Genomic DNA, 23,418 nt, shown 5'->3' with positions numbered 1-23,418 from the left:
GCCGCCGGCGCCCCGGAGGCCTCTGAGGCGTCGTCCGAGGCCGCCGGCGCCCCCGCCGGCGCCGCGGCTGGCGGCGCCGCCGGAGCCGCCGGCCCCGCCGCCAGCAGCGGCGCGCCCGCGCTCGCCGCCGCGCCCGCCGCCATCCTCGTCTCCCTCCTCGCCTACTACCTCCACTAAGCGCGTCGACCGACCGAGATCGGGCGGCTCTCTCGTCGTTGTTCTGCTACCTATATGGATTGCGCTGCACATTTGGGAGGAAGAGATCGATGGGCGGCAGTGCAATTGCATGCGATTGCAGTGCTGCTCTTTGCTTAATCTTATTTCAATCTATATATTTTGCGCGTATCTTATGTGCTGAATTGTTGACCCAGTTGAATAGACTACATATATTATCATGTCTATGTATTTAATTTGTATCCAGTTTCTTGTTGTTTAACCATATGAATATATGAATTGTTCCGTTGTTTCATGAATGATTCGTTGCCTCGGAATTTGTGTCATTTTTTTAAAAATTCCTCTGCCTCTCTCAGGGTTCATTTTTGTTGGGCGCATTTATGCATCGCTTCAGGTGATAGTTAGCGGAACCATCACCTGAAGCGCGTGTGGTTAATTTTTCTTAGATCCGAACGACATGTTGGGCTGTATAGGTTATTTAGTTTTTTTTGGCTGTATAGGTTATTTAGTTTTTTTTCTATGAGTTAACTCTTCTGCTGACTGTTTTCGTGGGCAAGTTGCCAGCTAGATAGGAAAAAGAATCTGCCATGCATGCAGATATAGATAAAATGTTGACATCACCTATGTGCATGTAAATCTAAACTTAAAAAGTTATAACTATAAAATCGAGCATCCAAATTAAATTTAGATTGCACCATTAACTTTTTTATGATAAGATCTTTAAAATAAGACCACTCTTGCCTATGTTTGCTCGATATTTTTTTAAAAAAATTTATTAACACTAAATAATTAATTTTAAAATAATGCGAACAAATAGTTTGACACCACGAACAAATAATTATTCTTACGAACAAACAAACTAGACGTCATGAACAAATAATAATGTACAACGAACAAAATAGTAAACGGTATGAACATTTGATTGTATAGGATAACTATCGAAAAATGAATATCGCGAACAAATGAATCAACATTGTAGAATAATTTAATTTACAAAGAGAACAAATAATTTAGCATTACGAACAAATTAGTTATACGCAGTCACGAAACAATATATCTACATTTAGAAAATATTCTTATAAGCATATATACACATATTAAATATGTAAATAAGAGAAAATAAATAGAAAATAAAAATAGTATAAAATATTATCAAAATAAAAATGAAAGGACAAGTAATGGAAGAGAAAAGAATGGAAGAAAACAAAACAAGCAACGAGGGGGAAAACGAGATTTTTTTAAAAAAGAAATAGAAACAAGTAACGTGAATAGCAGCAACGAGCGAAAAAAAAGAAAAAAAATGGAAACTGTAGAATGTGACGTGCACATCCTTCTCTCCCGTCAAATCAATCATGTCTCGTTTAGTGGGCTAGACTCGTACTATAATTAATGGCAGAGCAGGGATGAGCCGGCGGACCAATAAAATCAGTTGAGGTCAGGTTCTTTGTTCTTTATATGTAAACGTAAAAATATTGTAAACGCATTATTTTACAACGGAATTAGCATCATTAGATTCGTCTCGCGATTTACAACCCATCTATGCAAAAAAATTTGCAAATAGACTTCATTTAGTATTTCAAATGACCAAAATTCTTTTACAATTTTTTTTTGCAAAATGAACTAAACAGACCCTAACAGTTTATTGGGCTGCGAGAATCAATGATAGGATTGAAAACAAAAAGTGACATTGGGCCTAATTCTTACCACCAGCGGGGGATCGTTCAGAAGAGCACGCGCGGCATCTTTCGATGGATCCTCAATTTGCAGCCCGCGCCATATATAGTCTATATAGTCGTGGCGATTTTTGTTATCTCTGAACTCTGAAAGTCTGAATATTGATTCTGCTGCGTGTCCTCCTAACAAGTGACAAACGGGCGGAAAAAAGAAAAGAAACTGGACGCCTTTTCCGGTCGATCTGGGCCAAAATCAGCCCGGCAATCTAGGTCCACACACCACATTGCGTGGGCTTTTCTGACATTTCAGCCCAACGCTAATACAGCCTGGAAAACGTAAGCGACTCACTGCTTTCTCAATCCAAACTTCCTCTTCTCTCTCTGAAAAAAAAATTCCTCACTTGATCCCCTCCCTTACGTCCCTGTCTCCACTCTCAATCCGTCTCTCCATGTCTGAATGAAGAAGCCAAGAGCATGGCATGGCAACGATGCAGCCATGCAGGATCGGAGGCCATGGCCATGTGCCAGAGGCGAAAGAGACAACTGCACACGCCGGATGGGCACTCGTCCCCGTCCCCGGCGCCGGCGCCGGCGCCGGCCGGTGCATGCACGCATCACGCATGGCATTCAAGGAAAAGTGCCCATGCCAATCTGCGGAGCCGAGCCAAGCGCGCCTCCATCTCCTCCGTCTCCGTGCATGCACGGCATGGCGCGGCGTCGCCGGTGAGCGCAGGCTGCCGGGGCGACGACGATCGACGGCGCCATGTCGCCCACCCCGGGCGCCGGCCGGCCGGCATGCCTTTTTCAGGCGACAGGGCAACGGCTCGCAATCAATGCGAGCAGCAGGGCAAGGCGTTTCATGTGGAACGCGCCAGGGGAAATCTCCGGAGGAATCTATGGGTCTGTTTGTTTGGGACCGCGTTAGCGTCGCTTATGAGCTGAATACGCAGAATAATCCCGCCGAACGGCCTGCAACAAATGCGCGTACGCCAGCTGCCGGCAACGCAAAACGCCGAGAAATGAACTACGTGTGCGAGAATCGCAGAAGCGGCCTCGGAGCAGCGTTGGGCTTATACGCATCGCGATTTTTACGACCGCGGTCCCAAATAGACCCTATGTTCGGTTGCACATGATGGGCTGGGCTCATTACTGTAGCAACTAAATTTGTGTGAGACCGGGTATTGTAGCAGCTGGTACTGCAGCATCTTGTTACTGTGCATGCTTAAAACAAAATAGAGCGGCAAAATAAGTGGTTACTGTAGCTAGAGTAACTCCAGCCCAGCCGTTCCAATGCAACCGAACAGGCTGCTAGCTACTACATGATGGTCCCAGCAGTGGTCTTTCTGGAATCCAGATAATGGAATGAAAAACACGGCACATGTTAATGTGAATGTTGTATTTTTTTTAAAAAAAAGGGGCACACGCAGGAAACTGTATTTATAAAAAAAGTTACTGATTTAGTATACCTTTGCATTAGGTTTTCAAGACCAAAGTACTTCGTTTGCAATAGGTGATTAGGCCTGATCTAGTTTAGGGTGGGCACTGTGCTACAAGTTGCTGGTCTACTTTGCTCAACAACACACAATATTCCACCATCAGTAAATTGCTAGGAATATGTATTTTAATCTATGCACAAATGTCTATTCAAAAGAAAATGAACGCACGCAAACAGCATCAGTAAATTGCTATAGGAATGTATATATTTTAACCATCAGTACGTGCTTCCATGTTCCACCCTTTCCTCCATCAGTAAAAAAATATTGTAGTTACAATGTTAAACTCAACTGCTCATTCTAAGGCTCCGTTTGGATGTCTGAATTGGAGATATGGAATTGAATTGGATTCAATACCAAATCAGCCGTGGTATTGAAATGAGATGCGATTCCAATTCTATTGTTTGGATGCCATTGCATTGGCGTTTAGAATCTTACGAAAGAACTCAAATCAATTTTCTGTTGGCTACCGGCTACGAGGAAGAACGGACCGCATCCAGATCGAGGAAGAGGGGGAGGGACGGACCTGCATCGTTCCCGGAGTGGAAGGGGCGCCGCCAGTGTGGAAGGGGAATGGCCGCAGCCGGAGTGGAAGGGGGTGTCGCCTTGGTTCTTGCTTGCGCCGTCGAGGTGGAAGGGGAGGGGCCGCCGCCGGAGTGGAAGGGGCGCCGCCTTGCTTCTGGCTTGCACCACCGAGGTGGAAAGGAAGGGGGTCGCCGCCACAGTGAAAAGGGGAGGGGCGCCGCCGGAGTGGAAGGGGAGGGGTCGCCGGAGTGGAAGGCGCGGGGCAGCAGGGGTGCGAGAGGGAGACGAGATGAGAGCCAATGCCGATGAATATAGAGGGTAAGAGCTCCGAATCGAGTGAGGGGTTGCGGCTGAAGGCTAATGCCGAGCTCGGTATTGGGGGAATTCCCAATTCCAATACCAAGCACATCCAAACACCAGGTATTAAAGGCAGCTAATTTCAATACCAAATTCCAGCCTTCAATTCAGACATCCAAACGGGGTGTAAGAAGTTTTTTATGGTTGTTGAGATTGTACCTAGAGTTACATACGTACTGAGCTTAGAAATAAAGAGTTCAGCGAATTTTCGGTATCTCATGTACTAAGTTTGCTACTCAAACAAGTTATATATAGCTGGTGGCATCTCTTAGTCATCTCTCTCCGAACATATTATGAGTCCTTGGATTTCTATATATTTTCTGATGAGAATAATTCACCTAAGATATAGTAGCAACTGCTGTCACTTAAATATGTTGGTTAAGTAGAATGCTAGCTAGTAAAAAGTAAAAACAAGATGTTAAGTACCAAATTAGCTGACGTCATATTTCTAAGGCACATATATAGTAGTAGTATTCGTGGATCCGGAAGTACGGATTATATGCGCTAGCTGATCAAGGGACAAACAGCTAGCTTTGAAGACCACTACTGTGTGTGCTGGCGCAATTCTATCACCGCTACAGCTCGTCGTCAGTGTCCTCTTTTTTTTTCTACTTTGCAGTAACTTTGATTTTTTCTGGTAACTTCCACTAAACCGTTGGGCCACACGGTGCATTTGTACAGGAGCGATGATTTGGACAACAAGAGATCATGGGATGCCTTTCGGCAGAGGTCAAAATTCGTAAAATTTCTTCCTTGACTCAGGTGAATGCCCGGGATCTTCTACGGCCAATGCACCGCTGGCTTAAATCTAAATCTACTCGTCCTATTAATAATTCGAAATACGTACTAATTAACAGAAATGATAACACGGGTATACTATGCACCAAAAAAAAATTCCCTTGCCTTGAGATAGCTCTATACAGTCTCTCTTTTCATCACCCAATGAAAGTTTAATTTGAAACTCTCTTGTATACAGGATATACCATCGACAGTGGTATGTATTTGCATATATTTCACCGATCACGCACCACTCCTTCCGAGTTACTTAATTCAAGAAAAAAACATCAACCGTCATTGCCCTGTTTATGTTCTTCTATCGATGCTAAATTTAGATGAGTCTGGTTTCTGTTGTTCTGAAACTATATGTGTTCCATTATTTTGAGTTATTTTCGAACTGGTGCCATCAATGGCCGAAGAAAAAAATATAAGCACAAAATAGCCTGAAGCTCCGCCCGATGCATAAATGGAAAGATGAATATATGATTTTGTAACGGTAATAACTATAATTTTAATTGTTCACATTTACTTCTTATTTTCACATAAATGAGTCCATCAATTGAAAATGACACTTCAGATAAGAATATCTATAAAACAATTTACTTCGAGAAGAAATGTTTATATATTATGATTTTAACTGTTCATCGAAATAGAATAAACAAGGAGACCACATGTTCCAATCTGAACTCTAATTTAACTGTTCATACATAACAACTATTATCGATTTGCCCGAAAAACGCGTATATACACCGACATACGTATCACTCCTGAAAGCCATATATCCCACTAGCGCTAGCTAAGGTCTTTTCAAAGATGCCGGTATAGCTTTTGCTTTTAACATTGGGGCCGGACCCGGGGTGGCTTTGGTGGATACGACCCCAGGCATATATAAGCCTGGATGGTTGTTAAGTTTTTCCTTTTGGTGGCCTCCTCCATGCATGTCTCTGCAAGTAGCGCAGCAGCTAGCTGCTACTGGTGCTACATGTTATCCTACTCTATCTAGCCAGCGGATCCCGTGACTTGATCTGTTGCGAGAAGGGATCCCCGGCCGTGTGCGCCACGTACCTTGGCCATCTTTCTTTCCCTTCAATTCATGGTGCCTGTGCCTGATATAAAGTGGAAAGCAAGGGGGAGGGCAAGGAATGCTCGCCACATCTCTTTCCTTTCTCAATTATCTTTTGCTTTTGTCTTTGGTCTATCCCGGCCCCATCTCCTCGGCCCTTCTTTCATACTATCCCTCAAGCCTCTTCTTAAAACAGAAAACCATCGAATGCTCATGAAAAAAAAAAGAACACACAATGGCGCTCATTATTTATAAGAATACTAGTATGTGACTTCTTTCGAATTTTGTTGCCCAATTTTATAGGAATGCGGGTGGTCTCGGTAGCTAATTTTTTTACAAAACATTGTCCACTTTTTATGCAAATGTCATTTGAAATTCTACAATTATATATTGAAATTTCTAAAAAAATATACTTTACTTCATCAGCTGCAGAAGGGCCATGTGTTTCGAACGATATAAATTCGTATAGAACTGGAAAAATCAGAAGGACGATAACCAGCCAGAACTTTAGCCACAGTTTTCAAACTTTAGATAAATTTTGATAGAAATACGAAAATCTAAAAAAGAATATCCTCTGAAAAAATATAGGCTTACCGTTATGTGTCCATTTACCGGTGGGACCGGTGTAGGGCCGAAGAAATTTGCCAGTTCCGGCGGGCTATGGCCAAATAGTTCAGAACCCTAGCCTCTGCTCAACGGAATGAGCATGGGTGCGTACGTGCATGGTAGTACGTGTACGAGATTGCTTGTGTTTGAACCGTGTGTTTTGGAAACAAAAAAGATTAAAGGATCATTACCAAGCTGTCAGGACTAGTGACTACACCTACGAGGATGTGTCTGTTTTAGACAAGTTGGGGTCTCTTGCATGCTGGGGGTGTGTATCGGCGGACGGGCCACATCCACACGCACGAGAATGTGGCAAGCAAAAAAAAAAACATCGATGTGAGCACCCGCCTGCTGCCCACCCGCGAGCATGCACGCACCTGCTGTTCCGGGTGGGTGCCGGGCGGTGGCGCGACACGGCCGGCGGTTACCAACACGGCAGCGGGGGAGCAAAGGCTCCCCGCGCCCGCGCCGCGCCGCGGATCGCGCGCTCCTGCCCCCGCACGCGCCGCAGGCCCTGCTTGCTCTCGAGGCCGCGCGCGCGCCCGCACGCGTGGCCTCGTCGCCTCCGCCGCGCGCGCGCGTGCGGGTATTCGTTCGCTCCTCCGAGATCTCAACCTCCAAGGCCGATCGTGTACTGTGGCCTGTGACATTAGATTAACCCTAAGCTGCTAGCTTGCCGAATGGAAGAGTTGGGTGCGCCCAGCTGGTGTCCCCATGTCCTCTTCGCTTGACGGTGTGGCGTCGTCGTCGTCAGGATGTAGTATCTGAGCCTCTGAGGTTGTCAAGGAGAACCCAGATTCTTGTAGTGCCAGCTGCTGCTGCTGCACAGTATGTCTTGCCATGCTGTGCGTGGCCCTATAGGCTTATAGCTGAGCTGAGGAGGGCTGTCATTGTCATGTAGGGGAAAGAAAAGGGTCAAAAGGGTTTTTTGTCGCCGTCGTTGCTTCAGAATGCAGCACGGTTAAACCCAAAAGGTAAAGTCCAGGTTTAAGTATTTTGCTATATATTTCCTCTGAACATCCATCACTCTGTTCCGCTGGGTGCGGCTGGTGGCTGGTACTGGTTTGTTGCAAGAGAAAATTACTGTTGGCTGGCTGGTGGCTGGTGCTGGTTTTGTATGAGAGAAAAATACTGACAGAAAAATAAGAGGACTACTAGGACACTATAGCATGGTTTTCGATGTATATTAATATAAGACTCAATATATGCGAACATATTTCTATTTTTTTAAAGAAACATATATATATGGAATGAAAGCCGGCTTCATCATCAAGCTACCACTTTTACTCGTGCACTGCTTTTGCATATTAAAAACCAGCGCCCCTCGCAAGCCCTTGCTTAGTAAAAAGGAAGGTGTGCAACTCACACTAATTTTTTTTAAATGGATTTTTTTGAAAAGGAACTCACACTAATTCTATCTAGATGTACTATATTGCATCTTTGCGAAAGCTACTCATACTTTTGGTATCTAAGTTTTCTTCAAACACCCGCTTATAAGTCCTTTAAATGAGACACGGTAACTTTTCAACCAGATACAACTTGGTTGGATCAACTTTTCCCCTTACTTCTACAAAGAAAGTCATGCGGGTTCATTGAGATGAAATCAGCTTTGACCACACGAAAACAATTTTTAGATAAAATTGCACATTTCTTAGTTCGTTTATCCCTATTTTGTCGTACTCTCTTCATTCCACAAGCTGTACGTTGTTGTAGCTTAGTCATAAGTCAAACATTTTTAATCTTTGACTATCAAATTTTAAATGTTTCTATTAGATTGACATAATAAGATTTATACTTGTAGACTATATGTACTATCCTTGGAAAACTGAAAAAGGCTTTGGAACACTACCACCAACAGACATTTCTTTGCACTCTCCATTACTCCTATTTTAGGATGGTAAATAGTATTATATATGTGAAGCGTACGCATCACATACAAATTAAAGGTGCTGAAGTGGCACACTGCCACTGAAATTTAATTGCTATATACTTAATTTTAACTTATTTTTCTCTAATTTATATCTGCAAGCTAATATTAAACTTTCCTCTTTTAAAAAAACAACATTCCATCATCTATCTCCATTTTGTAAAATTACATACGCTTTAAAACATATTTTTCACAAAACCATATTTGAGACAGCACAATCACATATTGCATTCTCATACACACGCACACACTCACATTAATTGTACGGTCAAAGGCCTCATTAGATTCGTCTCGCGAAGTAGTGCAGGGGTTGTGAAGTTAGTTTTACAAACTATTTTTATTTAATATTTCTAATTAATGATCAAAATTACTATTTTTCTAGCGTAGTACAAATCAAACAGGGCCATTTTGCGTGACCATGAGTATGGCTTTTGCCTGTGGGCCTAGGCTGCTATTTGACTTCAAAGAAGTGACTGTACTATAATGGAATGTTCTTTTTAGCTAAACAAAATATATTGTTTTTTGTTAGACAAATGGCATCCACACTGCCCTACACGACTACACTACAGACTACACAGCTCGATCCAGCCCTGACCGCATCCATTGACCATCGACATGGATGTATCATTGTTCTGGTCTGATAGGACGTGTGACGTGTCCAAAGAATGCTAGTTGAAGTACTAAATGGTTTGTTTAGTTCATTTTGTAAAAAAAAAATTGTAAAGGAATCTTGGTCATTTGAAGTACTAAATGAAGTCTATTTATAAAATTTTTTACATAGATGGGTTGTAAATCGTGAGACGAATCTAATGATGCTAATTAATCCATGTTTAATCAATAATTAACGGATGGTACTGTAGCATCACTGTTGCAAATTATGGATTAAGTAGGCTCATTAGATTCGTCTCGCGATTTACAGCCCATCCATACAAAAAGTTTTATAAATAGACTTCATTTAGTGCTTCAAATTAGCAAGATTCCATTATAAAATAATGCGTTTACGGTGTTTTTGACTTTACATGTAAAGAACTAGAGTCTGAGCGTAGGGAGCAGCAGCAGCTCACTGATCGACTTGCATATCCCTGGCCTCAAATGACCTCAGCCTAGCTCTGTCCTAATCACTAGCAGTGCTCACGACACATCGAGATCATCCGGCCGCGAGGATGAAATTTACCGCAGGGCCAGGATGTAATTATATTCGTACGTGCAAAGCTGTTGGAGACCAGAACTGCTAGAAACTATAGTACGTAGAACAAAGCAATATATTCTACGTACTATAGTGAAACGGATGAATATTTGAGCCAGCATTTACTAGCACCCACCAACCAGACAAATTTACTAGTGAACAGTAAAGCTGTCATGCATGTATGCTGCTGGTACGTATATAGGAGTACTTGGTATACCATGTAGACACATTAGTTGTTGTGCCACTCTCGTTCTGTCTGCAGGAATGACTAGTTTATCCTTCAGGCAAGCTAATCATTCGAATTTTAATATTGCATGACTGCTGAGTTGCTGATCTACTATGCAAAGCAGCCAAGCACACACTCTGAAAACAAAGAACTCGATGTCTCGATTGAGCAAAAAAAGGATTCACCGTCACAAGCAAACGACACAGCTTGCCTTGTTTAGATGCACCGTGTAAATTTTTGAAAGAAAATATTTTCATATTCGAAGTTTTCAACATAAATTAATTATAAAACTAATTACAGAACTCATCTGTAAATTACAAGATGAATTTATTAAAAATAATTAATCTGTTATTAGCACATGTTTAGTGTAGCAAATTAAGTCTATAATCATAGCCCAATTAGACTTATTAGATTCGTCTCGTAATTTTAAAAAAAAATGCAATTAGTTTTTTATTTCATCTAAATTCAATACTTTATGTATGTGCTGCACACATTTTGCATCTAATAGAAAGCTTTGCATCCAGCCAGAACTCATGCTAATAAAGCTGCAGAAGCAGCAAGAATAATAAAAAAAGCTGCCATTGCCCATTGCCTTGGCATCAATGCTTCGCGAGGCAGAAGGGTTGAAAAGCCACAATCACCTGCACTGCATCTGCTGCTGGGGGGCTAGAGAGAGAGGTATGCTGACACCATATACCTCGCCTCTCTCTCTCTCTCTCCCTCCCTCCCTGACACCATTGTACTGTAGGGTGTGGCGCTGGCTGACATATGGAAGAAACAAGCATAGGAACAGAAGGGAGTGTAATTGAGCAGGTTGAAAGTGCTAACTTGTTGCGCTCAAGAAAAGAAATGGGGCAGAGAAATGAGTATGGAGGGTAGCTTTCTGTATATTGGTTGTAAGAAAAAGTTTCTACCTGTGTGCTCAGGTAATTATGACATGTACTTGGCCTTGTCTGAAAGAATCTAGTGACTGATCATGGAAGAAGCAATAGCAAAAGGGACGAGTAGAGTGGTGGATAGAACTGGTTTAGATCATGGAAAAATTCAGATAAAATTTACTGTAGCAATTTTCAATCGAAGATTAGAAAGACTAAACATAATCTAATTATTAAACTAATTATATATGGACGGACGGGAAATCATGAAATGAATCTATTAAGTCTAATTAATCCGTCATTAGAGTTTGTTTCCTGTAGCACGACATTATCTAATTATGGTCCAATTAGACTTAAAAGATTCATCTCACAATTTCACCAAGGAGTTGTGGAATACGTTTTGTCAGTTATCCACATTTAATACTCCTAATTAGTGATCAAACATTCGAAGTTACTGTAGCGCAGAAAAAATTTTGGGAACTAAAATTGGATAGGAAATGAGCACACATGATCTTATATATCGATGGCAACAATTTCTATTCAGACTGCCTTGCATTGATTTGTGAACTCGGCTATATGATGGAGCAGGAAATAAATGGGGTATTTGGCTTGTTAACTGATATTATTTGGCACTTTGTATTTCCAGTTTATTTATAATAGAAAAGATTCAAGTAAACGAAATGCAGCAACGGAAAACACTGCATTATAAAAAAAACTTGATCCGCCGGGGGATGACCTCCCCGAATTAAGGTAGAAGACAACCTTGATCACGGATCAAGAAAATCCCCGAACGCTGACTTTTGCGACGAAAGGATTTTTTTTAACACCAGCCCTATAAATACGCTGCTGGGTGCTACCCAGAAGCACTAGTCTAGAGATCCTTTCACAAAACACTGTATTCTGGTTTGTTTATTTATGAGTATTTGAACAAACGATCGATGATCTATTTAAATGCTACTCCCTCTGTTCCAAAATGCAGGTCATTTTGGCTTTTCTAGATTCATAGTGCTTGCTAAGCATCTAGATATAACATATGTCTAGATACATAGCAAAATATATGAATCTAAAAAAGTCAAAATGACCTACATTTTGCAACGGAGGGAGTATATGTTATGCACCTGCAACAGCGTTAATAGGACTTTCCATGTTTGCTCTAGTGCCCAAAGTACTTGGCAAGAGATAGTTATATCACACCAATAATTAGAAGCAGCAGTTATTAGTGTGATAACATTATATTTTTAGAGGAAAATATTGTTTGCAAGTAATCTTATATGTGATAACATTTTTAAAAAAAAAAGTAAAACAAAATTCGAGATCAAGAGAATGATTTTAGCCAGATTTGGATTGAATTTAATTTTGGCCCTGCCTCATGGCCTCAAAATTGAAAGAAGCATGAGCCTCGAGACATATAATGCCTACTCCCTCTAGAAGGCTTTATCTGTTCGTCAAAAAAAAAAGTTGATACAACGAAGCAGTACGTAAATAGATCGAGCTGGCCGTAGACGTATACTATATGCAGCCATGCAGTCATTGAGTCATAAAAGAGCAACTAAAGGCCAGCAATCAAATGCTATCATGAGAAATTTTATAGGACCAGCCCCTACCACTATACATTGCCATTTCATTCGTCATCATCTGGCGGCCGACAAGTAAACAGGTTTCCACTGGGGATATACAGTTAGTCTAGTACATTTCTTTGGAAAAACCATTTTGTCAAAAAGTACTATTGAATCTTTTTTTTAACCATGATTGTAAGCAATATATAACATGCTAGCTAATCAATGCATCTACATGTATATTCTCTCTGTCCTAAAAGAGCGCTCTTTTAACTTCATCCTAATTCAAACTATCTTAAATTTGACCAAATTTATAAAGAAGATCATAGCATCAACAACATTTATGACATCGAATAGGTAAACAATTAAATCTAATGATACTTATTTGGTATTATATATGTATTAGCACTTTTTTATATACTTGGTCAAACATATATTAGTTTGTTTGACTTCGAACAAAGCTGACCAGAACGGAGGGGAGAGTATACTCCACACATTAATTAATATGCAGCAGTAAGTTTAAACTTATGATAAAGTTACTAGGGATCCAAACTTATGATAAAGTTAATATGGATCCAAGAAAGCTCAACTGTAATATTTATATCTCCAGAAACTAATTTCAGCTGAAAAACGAGAAAGGTACCTAGCAAAGCTAAAGGCGACGTAAAGAAACCAAAGGTTAAGGTTTCAGGCAATAGCAAAAAAGGGCAAACTTTAAGCCTTCTTTTGTTACTTTGATCATTGCATGGTGAACGTAATCAGGGGTAGGCAAACTGCAGATGAAAGAAACTACTAGCTAGCTGTAGGATCGACAAGCATAGTTCGCATATCGTCCATTAGATTTCGTATAATCATTACCTTTTCCTCGTCCCTTTGTAGTTAATTAAAAATCAAATCCAGGGACCATATTATTAGGCACGGATAAATAGACCCTTCTCTCTCGTGATTCTTCTTAACATGCTGGAAAGCACAATGCATTTGCCATTGGTGGCAAAGCATGCATGGGCTTCACAGTCTTGAAAGCTAGGGTTATCCCAGGCATAGGGGGGAGGTTGCTCAAAGGGATAAACTTTAGCAAAGCACACACATCTTTGTGCAAAAGATGAGAGGATTAAAGCAAAACTAGCTATGAGATTCCCATGCATTGGGATCCACCAGGTGTTCTGCATGTTCAGACAACCTGTTTCCGCATGCACTGAACCACCAAGTTGAAATTGAAATAGAGCTCAAGATCATCTAACGGTTCAAGTTACCAAGATGAAAATTCATCGATGCATGCATATGGTTCGTTGTACTTGAACGGTACAAAAATGGTTGTATGTGAATTATTTGTTTCCATTGGACACTTTTATTTGTTAATCACACACATGCATTTTAATTTCATCCTTCGTTCATATAAGTGGCTAGTTACTTAATTTTCCTATACAAACTCAATTTTTTAAAAATAAAAATTGCTTTCTCCTTATGTAACTTCAGCAAACCTTTTTCTCTCATTTTTCAGTCGTTGTAAAAAATTCTTTTTTTAAAAAAAAATCAAATCTCAATACAATTTTAACTACAGGCATATTATTAATTTTTAATAAATTTAAGCGGATATATATGTAGAAATTAGTTCACCCCTGACTTGCCGCAAGAAAAACCTACCACGGCGAGACAAAAAACTTACACTTTGCAGGGTATTGGTAATAAAGGAATGGTTGGTTATGATTTGTAGAAATATAATATTAAAAATCTCCTTATCTTTGTGCGCTCCAAAGTCTGTTTTTTTTTTAAATTCTCCAAACAGCAGGTAAAATTAGTAGTTCTGGATACTGATATGACCTAGAAGAAAACTTCAAAAAATCAATTTCCATTTTGATGTCCCAAAAAAGCCAATGTGCATCCTAATTTGTTTGTTGAAAACCTGGAAAAAATAATAGCATGTTCAAAATATTTATGGACTCTACCAAACGTATGTAGTTTCATGTGCTCAATAGAAATATATTCTCAAAGGCATTGAAAACCAATTACTTTTCTTAAGAAAAAAAATGAGCACATAAACTCAAGACAACAATGATGCGTGGGAGCAGACACAAACGTTTGTTGTCCTGTATAATTCCTCTCAACGAAGCAGAAATGACATATATAATTTTCAGCAAATTTATGTAATTACATCAAAATGACCATGGTATAAACTTTAGTGTTCCAGGGACCAAACTGGTTCACGCTTTGTAGTCATGCACAGGTTAAAACTATCTTCTATCTGCACGAATTTACAAACAAAACCTCAAATTAACATCTTGCTTTATATCTGGTATATATGCGTTCAATTGTTCCGACATAGGAAAAGAAGTAAAAATATAAAGAAATTAATTTGCTACAATTTAAAATAACCAATCCATCACATACCGCAATATATATATATATATATATATATATATATATATATATATATATATATATATATATATATATATATCCCCCAATGAAACCAAAACACTTCATCTATAAAGAAAATAGTATGATAAATAAGGATCCATTCTTCCCAATAACTTCACAACACAATATGTACCATGCATGACACCCCAAATTAACATGTTAAATAAAACAATTAAAAGAAGAAAAATGTGTCTTCATCACCACTTGCATGCATATGCATGAATATGGTGCACGATTATTGTTATTACCTCAAGTTAAGTTATTAACATTGACAACCTGTATATTTCACCGTGTTCACAATGTACCAGAGATATGGAGAGTCTACACACATACAATGAAGCTAGCTAGCTAGGCTACGGGCTACCCCCAGCTGAGAGGATTAGAACCTTAATTAACCATTCACACACATCAACCCTTCCTGCTTCATGCTTAATATATATATATATATATATATATATATATATATATATATATATATATATATATATCATGTGTATGTTCAGTTCATCGATTGATTAATGGCCGGAAACCCTTGCTACTAATTAAATCAGCTGTCTAGCTCCCCGGCAACACACGCACATCAGACGGCTGTTGTTACACGCACAAGTAGCTAGTATACGTTTGCATCTGGCTACAGTAGATCAGATGGACGACCCACGATATTGTTGTACCGTACGTGCGTACTCACCCTATAGCAGCCCGCCGGAGCCTCTCGACGGCGGCGGCGGCGGCGGCGGCGGCTTCCAGTGGCGGTGGCGGTAAGAGCTGCTGGCGGCGCCGGTGGCAGTAGCGGCGGCGCTAGCCGCAGTGTTGCTACGGTTGGCAGCAGCAGCAGTACCGCCACCACCGGCGGCGTGGTCGATGACCTCCGACGAGATGGACGGGTCGCGGTCGTCTCGGCCGTCGCCGTCGTCGTCGTCGAGGCCGTCGTCGAAGCAGTCGATCCCGCATGCGGCGTGGCCCCTGCCGAAGGCCCGGATGTGGTCCTTGAGCGAGCGCTTGTGCTTGAAGTCGGAGCCGCAGGCGCAGTACCAGAACTTGCCGCAGTTCTTCTCGTGGGTGCGCCAGTCGCCGCGGACGGCGAAGGCCTTGCTGCACTTGCGGCACATGAAGGGCTTGATGCCGTGCTTGCGGCGGTAGTGCGTCTGCAGGGTGCGGAAGTCCTTGAGGGGGCGCGCCCGCGGGTGGTCGATGTGGTTCCGGCACCCCGCCGCGCAGCAGTAGCACGGCAGCCGGAGCATCGCCGTCGGCTGCGTGCCGCGCAGCGACTCGGGGCCCTTGCGGTACTGGGACCCGTGGCCCCACATGTGCATCTGCATATACATGATATATGCAATTAGAATTAGTTAGTTAGTTAATACCCATCAGTACTGTACTACTCCATCAGCATGAATGATCGACATGAATGATCATCGATCGAGTTCCATGCTAGGGTAGCTGCAAGCAGCATGGACAATTGGACAATTTGTTGAATAACACTGGCTGAGGCTACTCAAGTACTAGCATGGCTACCTTGGAGCGAGTACGTTTACACTCATAGATGCGTCAATCTATGAGAGAGAAGGGATGCAAGCGGCAGCCCGCAAAATCTACATATAGACTTAATTAAATGGGTTGCCGCAATAATCTATGAAAATTTAATCTATATGTGGACCCACTTGCATCCCTCGAAGAGAGAGAGAGGGGCAGGCGATTGATGAATCGAGCAAGCAAAAGGGATGTTACGGAAGGGGTCTGAGCAAAGGGACTGTGCAACACTGAGGGGCACTGCTCGTGGTGGGGTTTGTTGTTGCGCTGCAGCCGAGGGAGAGAACTTTAGAGAGAGAGTGTGAGAGGAGGGAGAATTTCAGAGAGGGGGAGAATTTTAGAGAGAGGCAGACAGAAGCGTTTATTTGTTGCTTGAGATGCACATCTGTGTAAGCCTGAAGGAACTGATCGGCGAAAGAAAAGATGCCTTTTTGCCAGATCTTTCTTCCCAGATCTCTCTCTCTCTCTCTCTCTCTCACCTCTTTCTCTCTGCGGCCTGGTCTCTGCGTCCTCACACGCTGCGACGCGAATTGAAAAGGCGCCATGAGCGCAGACTCCAAGAACACTATACTAGGTAGCAATAGCTTCAGGCTCAGAGTTCGTCCCCATGTCAATGGCCGTTCGGCACGGCAGCCATTACTGCATGACCCTCTGCCGCCGCTGCTCCTGCTCGGTTCAATCAAATCAAAGATATGGCTCACACCGTACACCGGATCAGAGGGAAGGGATCAGAGAAAGCTGCAGGTGTAGTACTCCTACAGCAGCGGCACTCCCTCCTAGATCCACCACTCCACGGCACACACGAAAGTCGTAAGCTTCTCTTCTGATCGATGCATGCAATTCTCTCATGGTCTAATCCATGAAGCACGCGTGCAAACACAAAGAAAATAATCAGAGAAGAAATTCAGACGGATCAAATAAAACACCAAGATATATAGTGGATGATCATCGTGCAGGTGATGGCAATCATGATGAACAAGAACGAAACCCAGCAGATCGATCAGAATCAGGCAGAGAGCAAGAACAGCAGATAGATCGATGCCGATGAGCAGACCTGCATGTTGTTGTATCGGTTGAAGGTCTTGTAGCAGACGGGGCAGGAGAACTGGGTGGGCCCAATGAGGATCTGCGACGGGGTGGGGATCCAGTACTGCCCTTTCGTCAGCCTCCCGATGCCGATGGACGCGCAGCCGACCGCCATGGCGGCGTCCTCCGCGTCGTCGCCGTCCTCCTCGTCCCCTCCTCCTTCATGGCCGTCCCCTGGCTGCTGCAGGCTGCTGCTCCCTTCCGCCGCCGGTTCTCGGCTCTCGCTGCCGCCCGCCGCGGACTCGGAGGGGCCGGGGCTGGGCAGGCCGATGTGCAAGGCCACGGTGACCTCCCCGGAGGCCTGATCGGCCGTGTCGTCTTGGCCGCTGCAGGAGGCGGCGCGCCTGCAGGCGGCCTTGTGATCTCGGGCGGCGACGTCGTCGTGGTGCTGCTGGTGGTTGGTGGCCGCCGACGACGACGATGGCGTGAGGGTGCTGAGGAGCGGGAGGGCTTCCCTGATGGGAGGGGAGGGGGGAGGCGGGTGGAGGTAGGAGGAGGCGTAGCTGCCGCTGGTGGGGAAGGAGGGAGGGTTGGAGGGAGGGAAGTGGGAGGAGTAGTAGCCTCTGAGGAAATTGGTGTAGGGGTCTCCCATGGTGGAGGCAGCTGGACTGGAGTGGAGCTGAAGATAGAGAAGAAGAGGTGTGGATGGGAGGGAGAGGAGGAACTATTATAGAGAGAGAAGGGGCTGCAGCCGCTGCTGTACACTTACTAGCTACATGGAGAGAGAGAGAGAGAGAGAGAGAGAGAGAGAGGCGTGTGCTTGCAGCCCTAAAGGTGTAAATGAGGTTGTAGCGTGGATGAAAGGGAAGTTCTCTAGAGAGAGAAAGATCAGTGATCGCACCTGGCTGACAGCAGAGAGAGAAAAAGATCGATCAAGGTTGATGGCGAGTAGGAACAAAACCAAAGGTTTGAGGAGCTCACACTGATGAATCAGGATGCTGTACTCAGTAGTAAATGCATGGTGAAAAACCTTGGGACTTGGAAGCATGAATTCTTCAATTCCCATGGAAGCATCAGCATGGGAACCAAATATTCTCCCTGCAATAATTCATTGACCAAAGACAAAACTTACACCACACGGACGTTGAAACAAACATGCATGAACTCCTGTAAAATTTAGCTATAGATATAGTACCAAATTAAAAAAATACACCAACACCAAGTCATCCTATGCATGCGTAGTGAAAATGGCAAGATGGAAAAAATATTCAAGTGTGTAATCATACCAATCACTAAAATTTGCACCGCGACAAAGCAATAAGTTAGACGGGTAGTACTATAACGTGCACATGCATGCATCAAGTCCTAAACAAGCTCAAACAGAGATAATCACAGAGAAGAAGATAGGCTAGATGATGTGGCACCATGACAAGCTCGCATGCATCATGCTACCGTTACATGCATGTTGCTGTGTCCCACCTAGAGAGAGAGAGAGAGAGAGAGAGAGAGAGAGAGAGAGAGAGAGAGAGAGAGAGTTTCAGACGAGAAGATGGAGTCAGCAAGGAGGCTACTAAGTAACACAGATTGGGCCCACTTTCAGAAGAGCGATGTTTTGGACATCGACGACACGGCACACACTTTGACCATTATTCACGAAAGTAAAAAACCTATATTCGAAGTATATGATACGAATTAAAAATCATACGAATTATGGCGTGCTGTCATAAATAAATTAATAAGTAAATAAATAAATAATAATAAAGATAGAAAAAGGAGTGATGAAGGGGAAACAAGTTGTGACGATACTACATGTATGCATCATGTATATTGTCTAGATAGGCCACTTTTGCTTTGTGTAGTGGGATACCAAAGCTGACCTTTTTGGGCAGCAGCTTTTGCAAGTTAAGTCATAGATTGCCTTGGTGGTTAAATAATCACTGTGGTTGTTAATTGCTTTGCTTGTTTGTGTACTTAATTTGAGTGTCTACAAGTCCTGTTCTCTTTATTTTGGTTAATATATAAATACTAGTTCACCTTGACAGGCGGGCTGCCTGTTGCCACAGCCTGAGACAGGCCTTTGGCTTCAGGTAGCAGCGTGCACCCCGCAGAATATTTTTTTCTAGTGCAAACTAACCTGTGGTTGGAAGTTGTACTTGGATTGCCACTAGCTAGCGCATGGCAAATTCTTGCTTTGACTGGTGCGTGGGACCTCTTGACCGGTGCCGCCTTTGGCTACATTATTTGGCCAAATATTTGCAAGAATTTTAACAGTAATTAAATTTAAGTTTCTTGCATGTGCAACTAACTGTTAGCAGTCAGAAATCCATGTAGTATTGATTAATTTGTGTTGAAACATAATGTTCAGTTCAATAGGGGCGAGCCATGCATAAGCACGGAATACGGCCCTGTTTAGTTCCAAAAAAATTTCCTACAGTACCTGTCACATCGAATTTTTGGACATATGCATGGAGTATTAAATGTAGTTGAAAAAAATAACTAATTATACAATCTAACTGATTAGCACGAGACGAATATTTTAAGCCTAATTAGTCTATAATTGGACATTAATTACCAAATAACAACGAAAAGTGCTACAGTGCCAAAACCCAAAAAAAATTTCGAACTAAACAAGACCTAATTTGTCATATCGAAGTGTTTAAGCGCAGGTTGGGGGTGAATGGATATCAATCTGAACTATGTTAGTTAAGCACTTATTTTGTTTCTCAAAAGTTTTTAGAGAATTTTTATGATGATTGAAAAAATAAGAGTTGTCCATCTAATAGAATCATACGGTGGTCAAAGTATGAAGTACCTAGACTAAAGTATCTGGTGATAAAAAATGTGGGACCAAGTACCAAAAAATGTGATCGGATACTAATTTAATTTTTATAAATACCTTGCATTAATCAACGGCCAGAAAAAAAATCAAGGCAAAAGTATTTGAAAGTACCCAATCGATACTTTACAATCATTGTAACAAAGCTCAAGTTTTTATTCAGTTGCAATAACCATATATAAAAGTAACTTTTAGAATAAATTAATTTAATAGTGGCATTTTCCTTATGATGACCCTAAATGTAAATAACAAAAGCCTAGAAAATATTATTGTTTTTTATTATCCGCCTCGATATCAATTTTAAATTGGAAAAGATAATGGGGGTAAAGGCATGTCGGCACTTGCAATATACAAAGAGTTTGATGTTGCAAGGAGGACGGTCGAGTAGTGCCAAGGATAGCAGACAAGTGGTGTGGACAGTGGCGAAAGGGACTTTCGATCGTGCTATGTTTCCCAGATACCTTTGATTGCTAAAACATTTTTTTTTCGTTTTTATCGATACCCTGTCTTACTGTAAATCTATATTTTCAGCCATGAATAATCTTGAATTGGTGACTGATATATATGATCTTGCACATGTTAAATTTTGGTCCCTTTTATCTCTTTACGCATTTCACTTTATTTGTTTCAATGTCTCGTTAGATAGCTACTAGCCCCTTTTTGGTTGAGTTGCTAAGATTTCTTCCGTGTATATATTAGTTTGGGTTTGGGTTTTGACAGCACAAAAAGATGCACACATGCATGTTTCCTTAGTGGGGGTGGGGGGTTGCCCTGCTCGACCCCTGCGATATTCACTTTGGACGTGCCACTCTTTGCCGCGTGCAAATTAACCTCACTATATATACGTCTATATATACTTCTACTGTAAATCCTGTAAACACTATCTACACCCAAAGATTTCAAATAAAGTTTTTTTTTTACTTCAGGCACTAAGGTTTGTGGCGAACCATATCATAAAAAGGTTTTCTTCAAAAAAAAACATATCATAAAAAGGGTATTGATGAAACAGGTCAAGAAGGTGACATTATTATTTATCAATGGGAATACAATAATTAGCTAGTGACTGTGAGATGTTGGTTGCGTAGTGACACGTACATAGCATGTTAGCATACACTGCTGGTAGTGGACGAGGTACTAGAAGATTGACAATTGACCGCCATCTCTTCGATTCTCCGAACCTCCTACTAGGTCAGCCATAGCACCAATAACACATGCCTCAATTAATTTCTCGTTACGTAAAAAAAAGCTCTTTTACAATGATTATAAAGTACCAAAGGGTACTTTCATGTACTTTTATCTTAAATTTTTTCTAGCCATTGATCTATGGAAAATATTTATAAAAATTAAATTAAATTAGTATTTGGTCCCACATTTTGTAAATACCAGGTACTTTACTCTAGGTATTTCTGGGTACTTCCTACCTTCACCACCGTGGAGTTTTATCAAATGGACGGCTCCTATTTTTTTCAACCATTGTAAAATTTCTATAAAAAAAAACTCCCTCCACCCCCAGAATATAGCTACATTTAGACTTTTTAAAGTCATATTTTTTTAACTTTGACCAACAATATCTCTAAAAATAAATTATTTCAAACACAAAATATTATTACATGTTATAATAGTTGGTTTCACAATAAATCTATGAACATAATTTCAATGTTATTAGCCTCTATGATTATTTTTCTATTTGTAGTTAAAATTGAAAATATTGTACTTTAAAGTCTAAGCATAGCTATATTCTGGGACGGAGGAAGTAGCACTACAATGTGGTGATGTTTGAAAAAACATGAGTGGTAAAGCATGAAGTAAAGTAAAAAAAATTGAGGGCCTATTTTGACGCATGAAACGGGAAAGAGGGGGGGGGGGGGGACACACCAGTGGGATGCCCACTGGAATATGCTGATGAGAACAAGAAACATAGAAAATGATGGAGTTAAAATTCTCCACAGAAAATAAAGTACGGTGAACGGCTCAAAGAAAGAGTGGAAGTGCAAGGGGGCTCCCGAAATCTTGTTTCTTTTAGACCGAAAGAAATCTAGCGCTTTTGCGTGATGTTCGTGCTGATAGTTAATTACTGATGGTGTCCCTCTCCTACTTTCATAGGAGACTTCCTGTTCAATGGGAAAATGATAACTGAACCTAGCTAGCCAACCCCACTTTAAATTGAACATGTGTATATATATATACACATGTATGTACACAGAGAGAGAGAGAGAGAGATGAACACGTCGTGGATCGGATCGGAGTGGATCTTTGAAACCTAAAACTTGATTCGAAATTTAGTCACACCAACGTGAGCTAGCTAGGCAACAAAATGCTGGACATGGTGGCGAACTAGTCATACAAAAAAAACGGGGGGCAGAAAAGTCTCCAGTGCCATGAGTATGCATTGTCGGTGCACCAACATGCGGGCCCGTGCGTGCGTGCGTATGCCTCTATCTCTATCAGGCACCGGATGTTTTACATACATATACCCGTCACATAAAGTCATAAACTTGACTTGATCTCAAATAATCCTAGTAGTCATCAGGACTATAGCTTACAAATAATTAAACATTCTTAGTCAGATATAGATCATGCTGCCCTGATGTAGTAACCTACAGCTTCTTCTTTAGGATTTCACAAAATCTACCTAATGTGTACCTACCAGATATCCCCCGGCCGGCCAGCTGCGGCGGTCATGCTAGCTATATATATCGCATGTTGAATTGACCACCGTTCCTGAATCTTCATTGACTGTGTTAAACTGTTGGTTACCTCATATGTGATACTGTAACTATATTGATATTAGTAGGTAAGTACAAACTGTTCTTCTAGATGTGACACATCACCCAGTCCATATATACAGAACATCTTTATCTTGGTTCCCATGGGAGTTGATCAAATCTTATATAGCTAAAGTATGCGAGCGCGCTCAGGGCGTGCTATAAAATAGATTTAACTCATCAATAAATCTCCAGATAGTAAACAATGGAATCATCACTGTCAAGTAATAACAAAGATAATAGGGTTTTGGACTCTAAATGTCAACGGGTTGGCGCGCCATTATTTGGAGAATCAATTTTAAATTTATTTATTTCCCTTGAAAGCGTCCACATGTGACAAGGTCGTCACTCTGTAGTGTTGAAGTAGCCTGGCGCCGTACGAGTGGGTCAAAGGTATGTTCTGACATG

The 23,418-nt window shown here is 41.7% G+C and overlaps 1 protein-coding gene across 1 annotated transcript; it reads right to left on the bottom strand.

The window, feature by feature from the left end:
* Positions 1–14,421: 14,421 nt before the first annotated feature.
* Positions 14,422–18,216, bottom strand: LOC120703912 (zinc finger protein WIP2-like). Its single transcript, XM_039988115.1, has 3 exons — positions 17,438–18,216; positions 15,545–16,169; positions 14,422–14,680 (listed from the first exon to the last, which is right to left on the bottom strand). Exons 1-2 carry the CDS (start codon positions 18,059–18,061, stop codon positions 15,546–15,548), a joined length of 1,248 nt encoding a protein of 415 aa, XP_039844049.1. The 5' UTR covers positions 18,062–18,216; the 3' UTR covers positions 14,422–14,680; position 15,545.
* Positions 18,217–23,418: the final 5,202 nt, after the last annotated feature.

This window comes from Panicum virgatum, chromosome 4K (assembly GCF_016808335.1).
Source record: "Panicum virgatum strain AP13 chromosome 4K, P.virgatum_v5, whole genome shotgun sequence".
NCBI classification, from domain to species: domain Eukaryota; kingdom Viridiplantae; phylum Streptophyta; class Magnoliopsida; order Poales; family Poaceae; genus Panicum; species Panicum virgatum.
Note: the sequence above shows the minus strand (reverse complement) of the source record. Positions and strands in the feature narration are given on the sequence as shown.

Coding starts and splice junctions, on each gene's coding strand:
- LOC120703912 (XM_039988115.1), bottom strand. CDS start 18,061: ATGGGAGACCCCTACACCAATTTCCTCAGAGGCTACTACTCCTCCCAC. Junction 16,170..17,437: donor ACCGATACAACAACATGCAG/GTCTGCTCATCG, acceptor ATGTATATGCAG/ATGCACATGTGGGGCCACGG.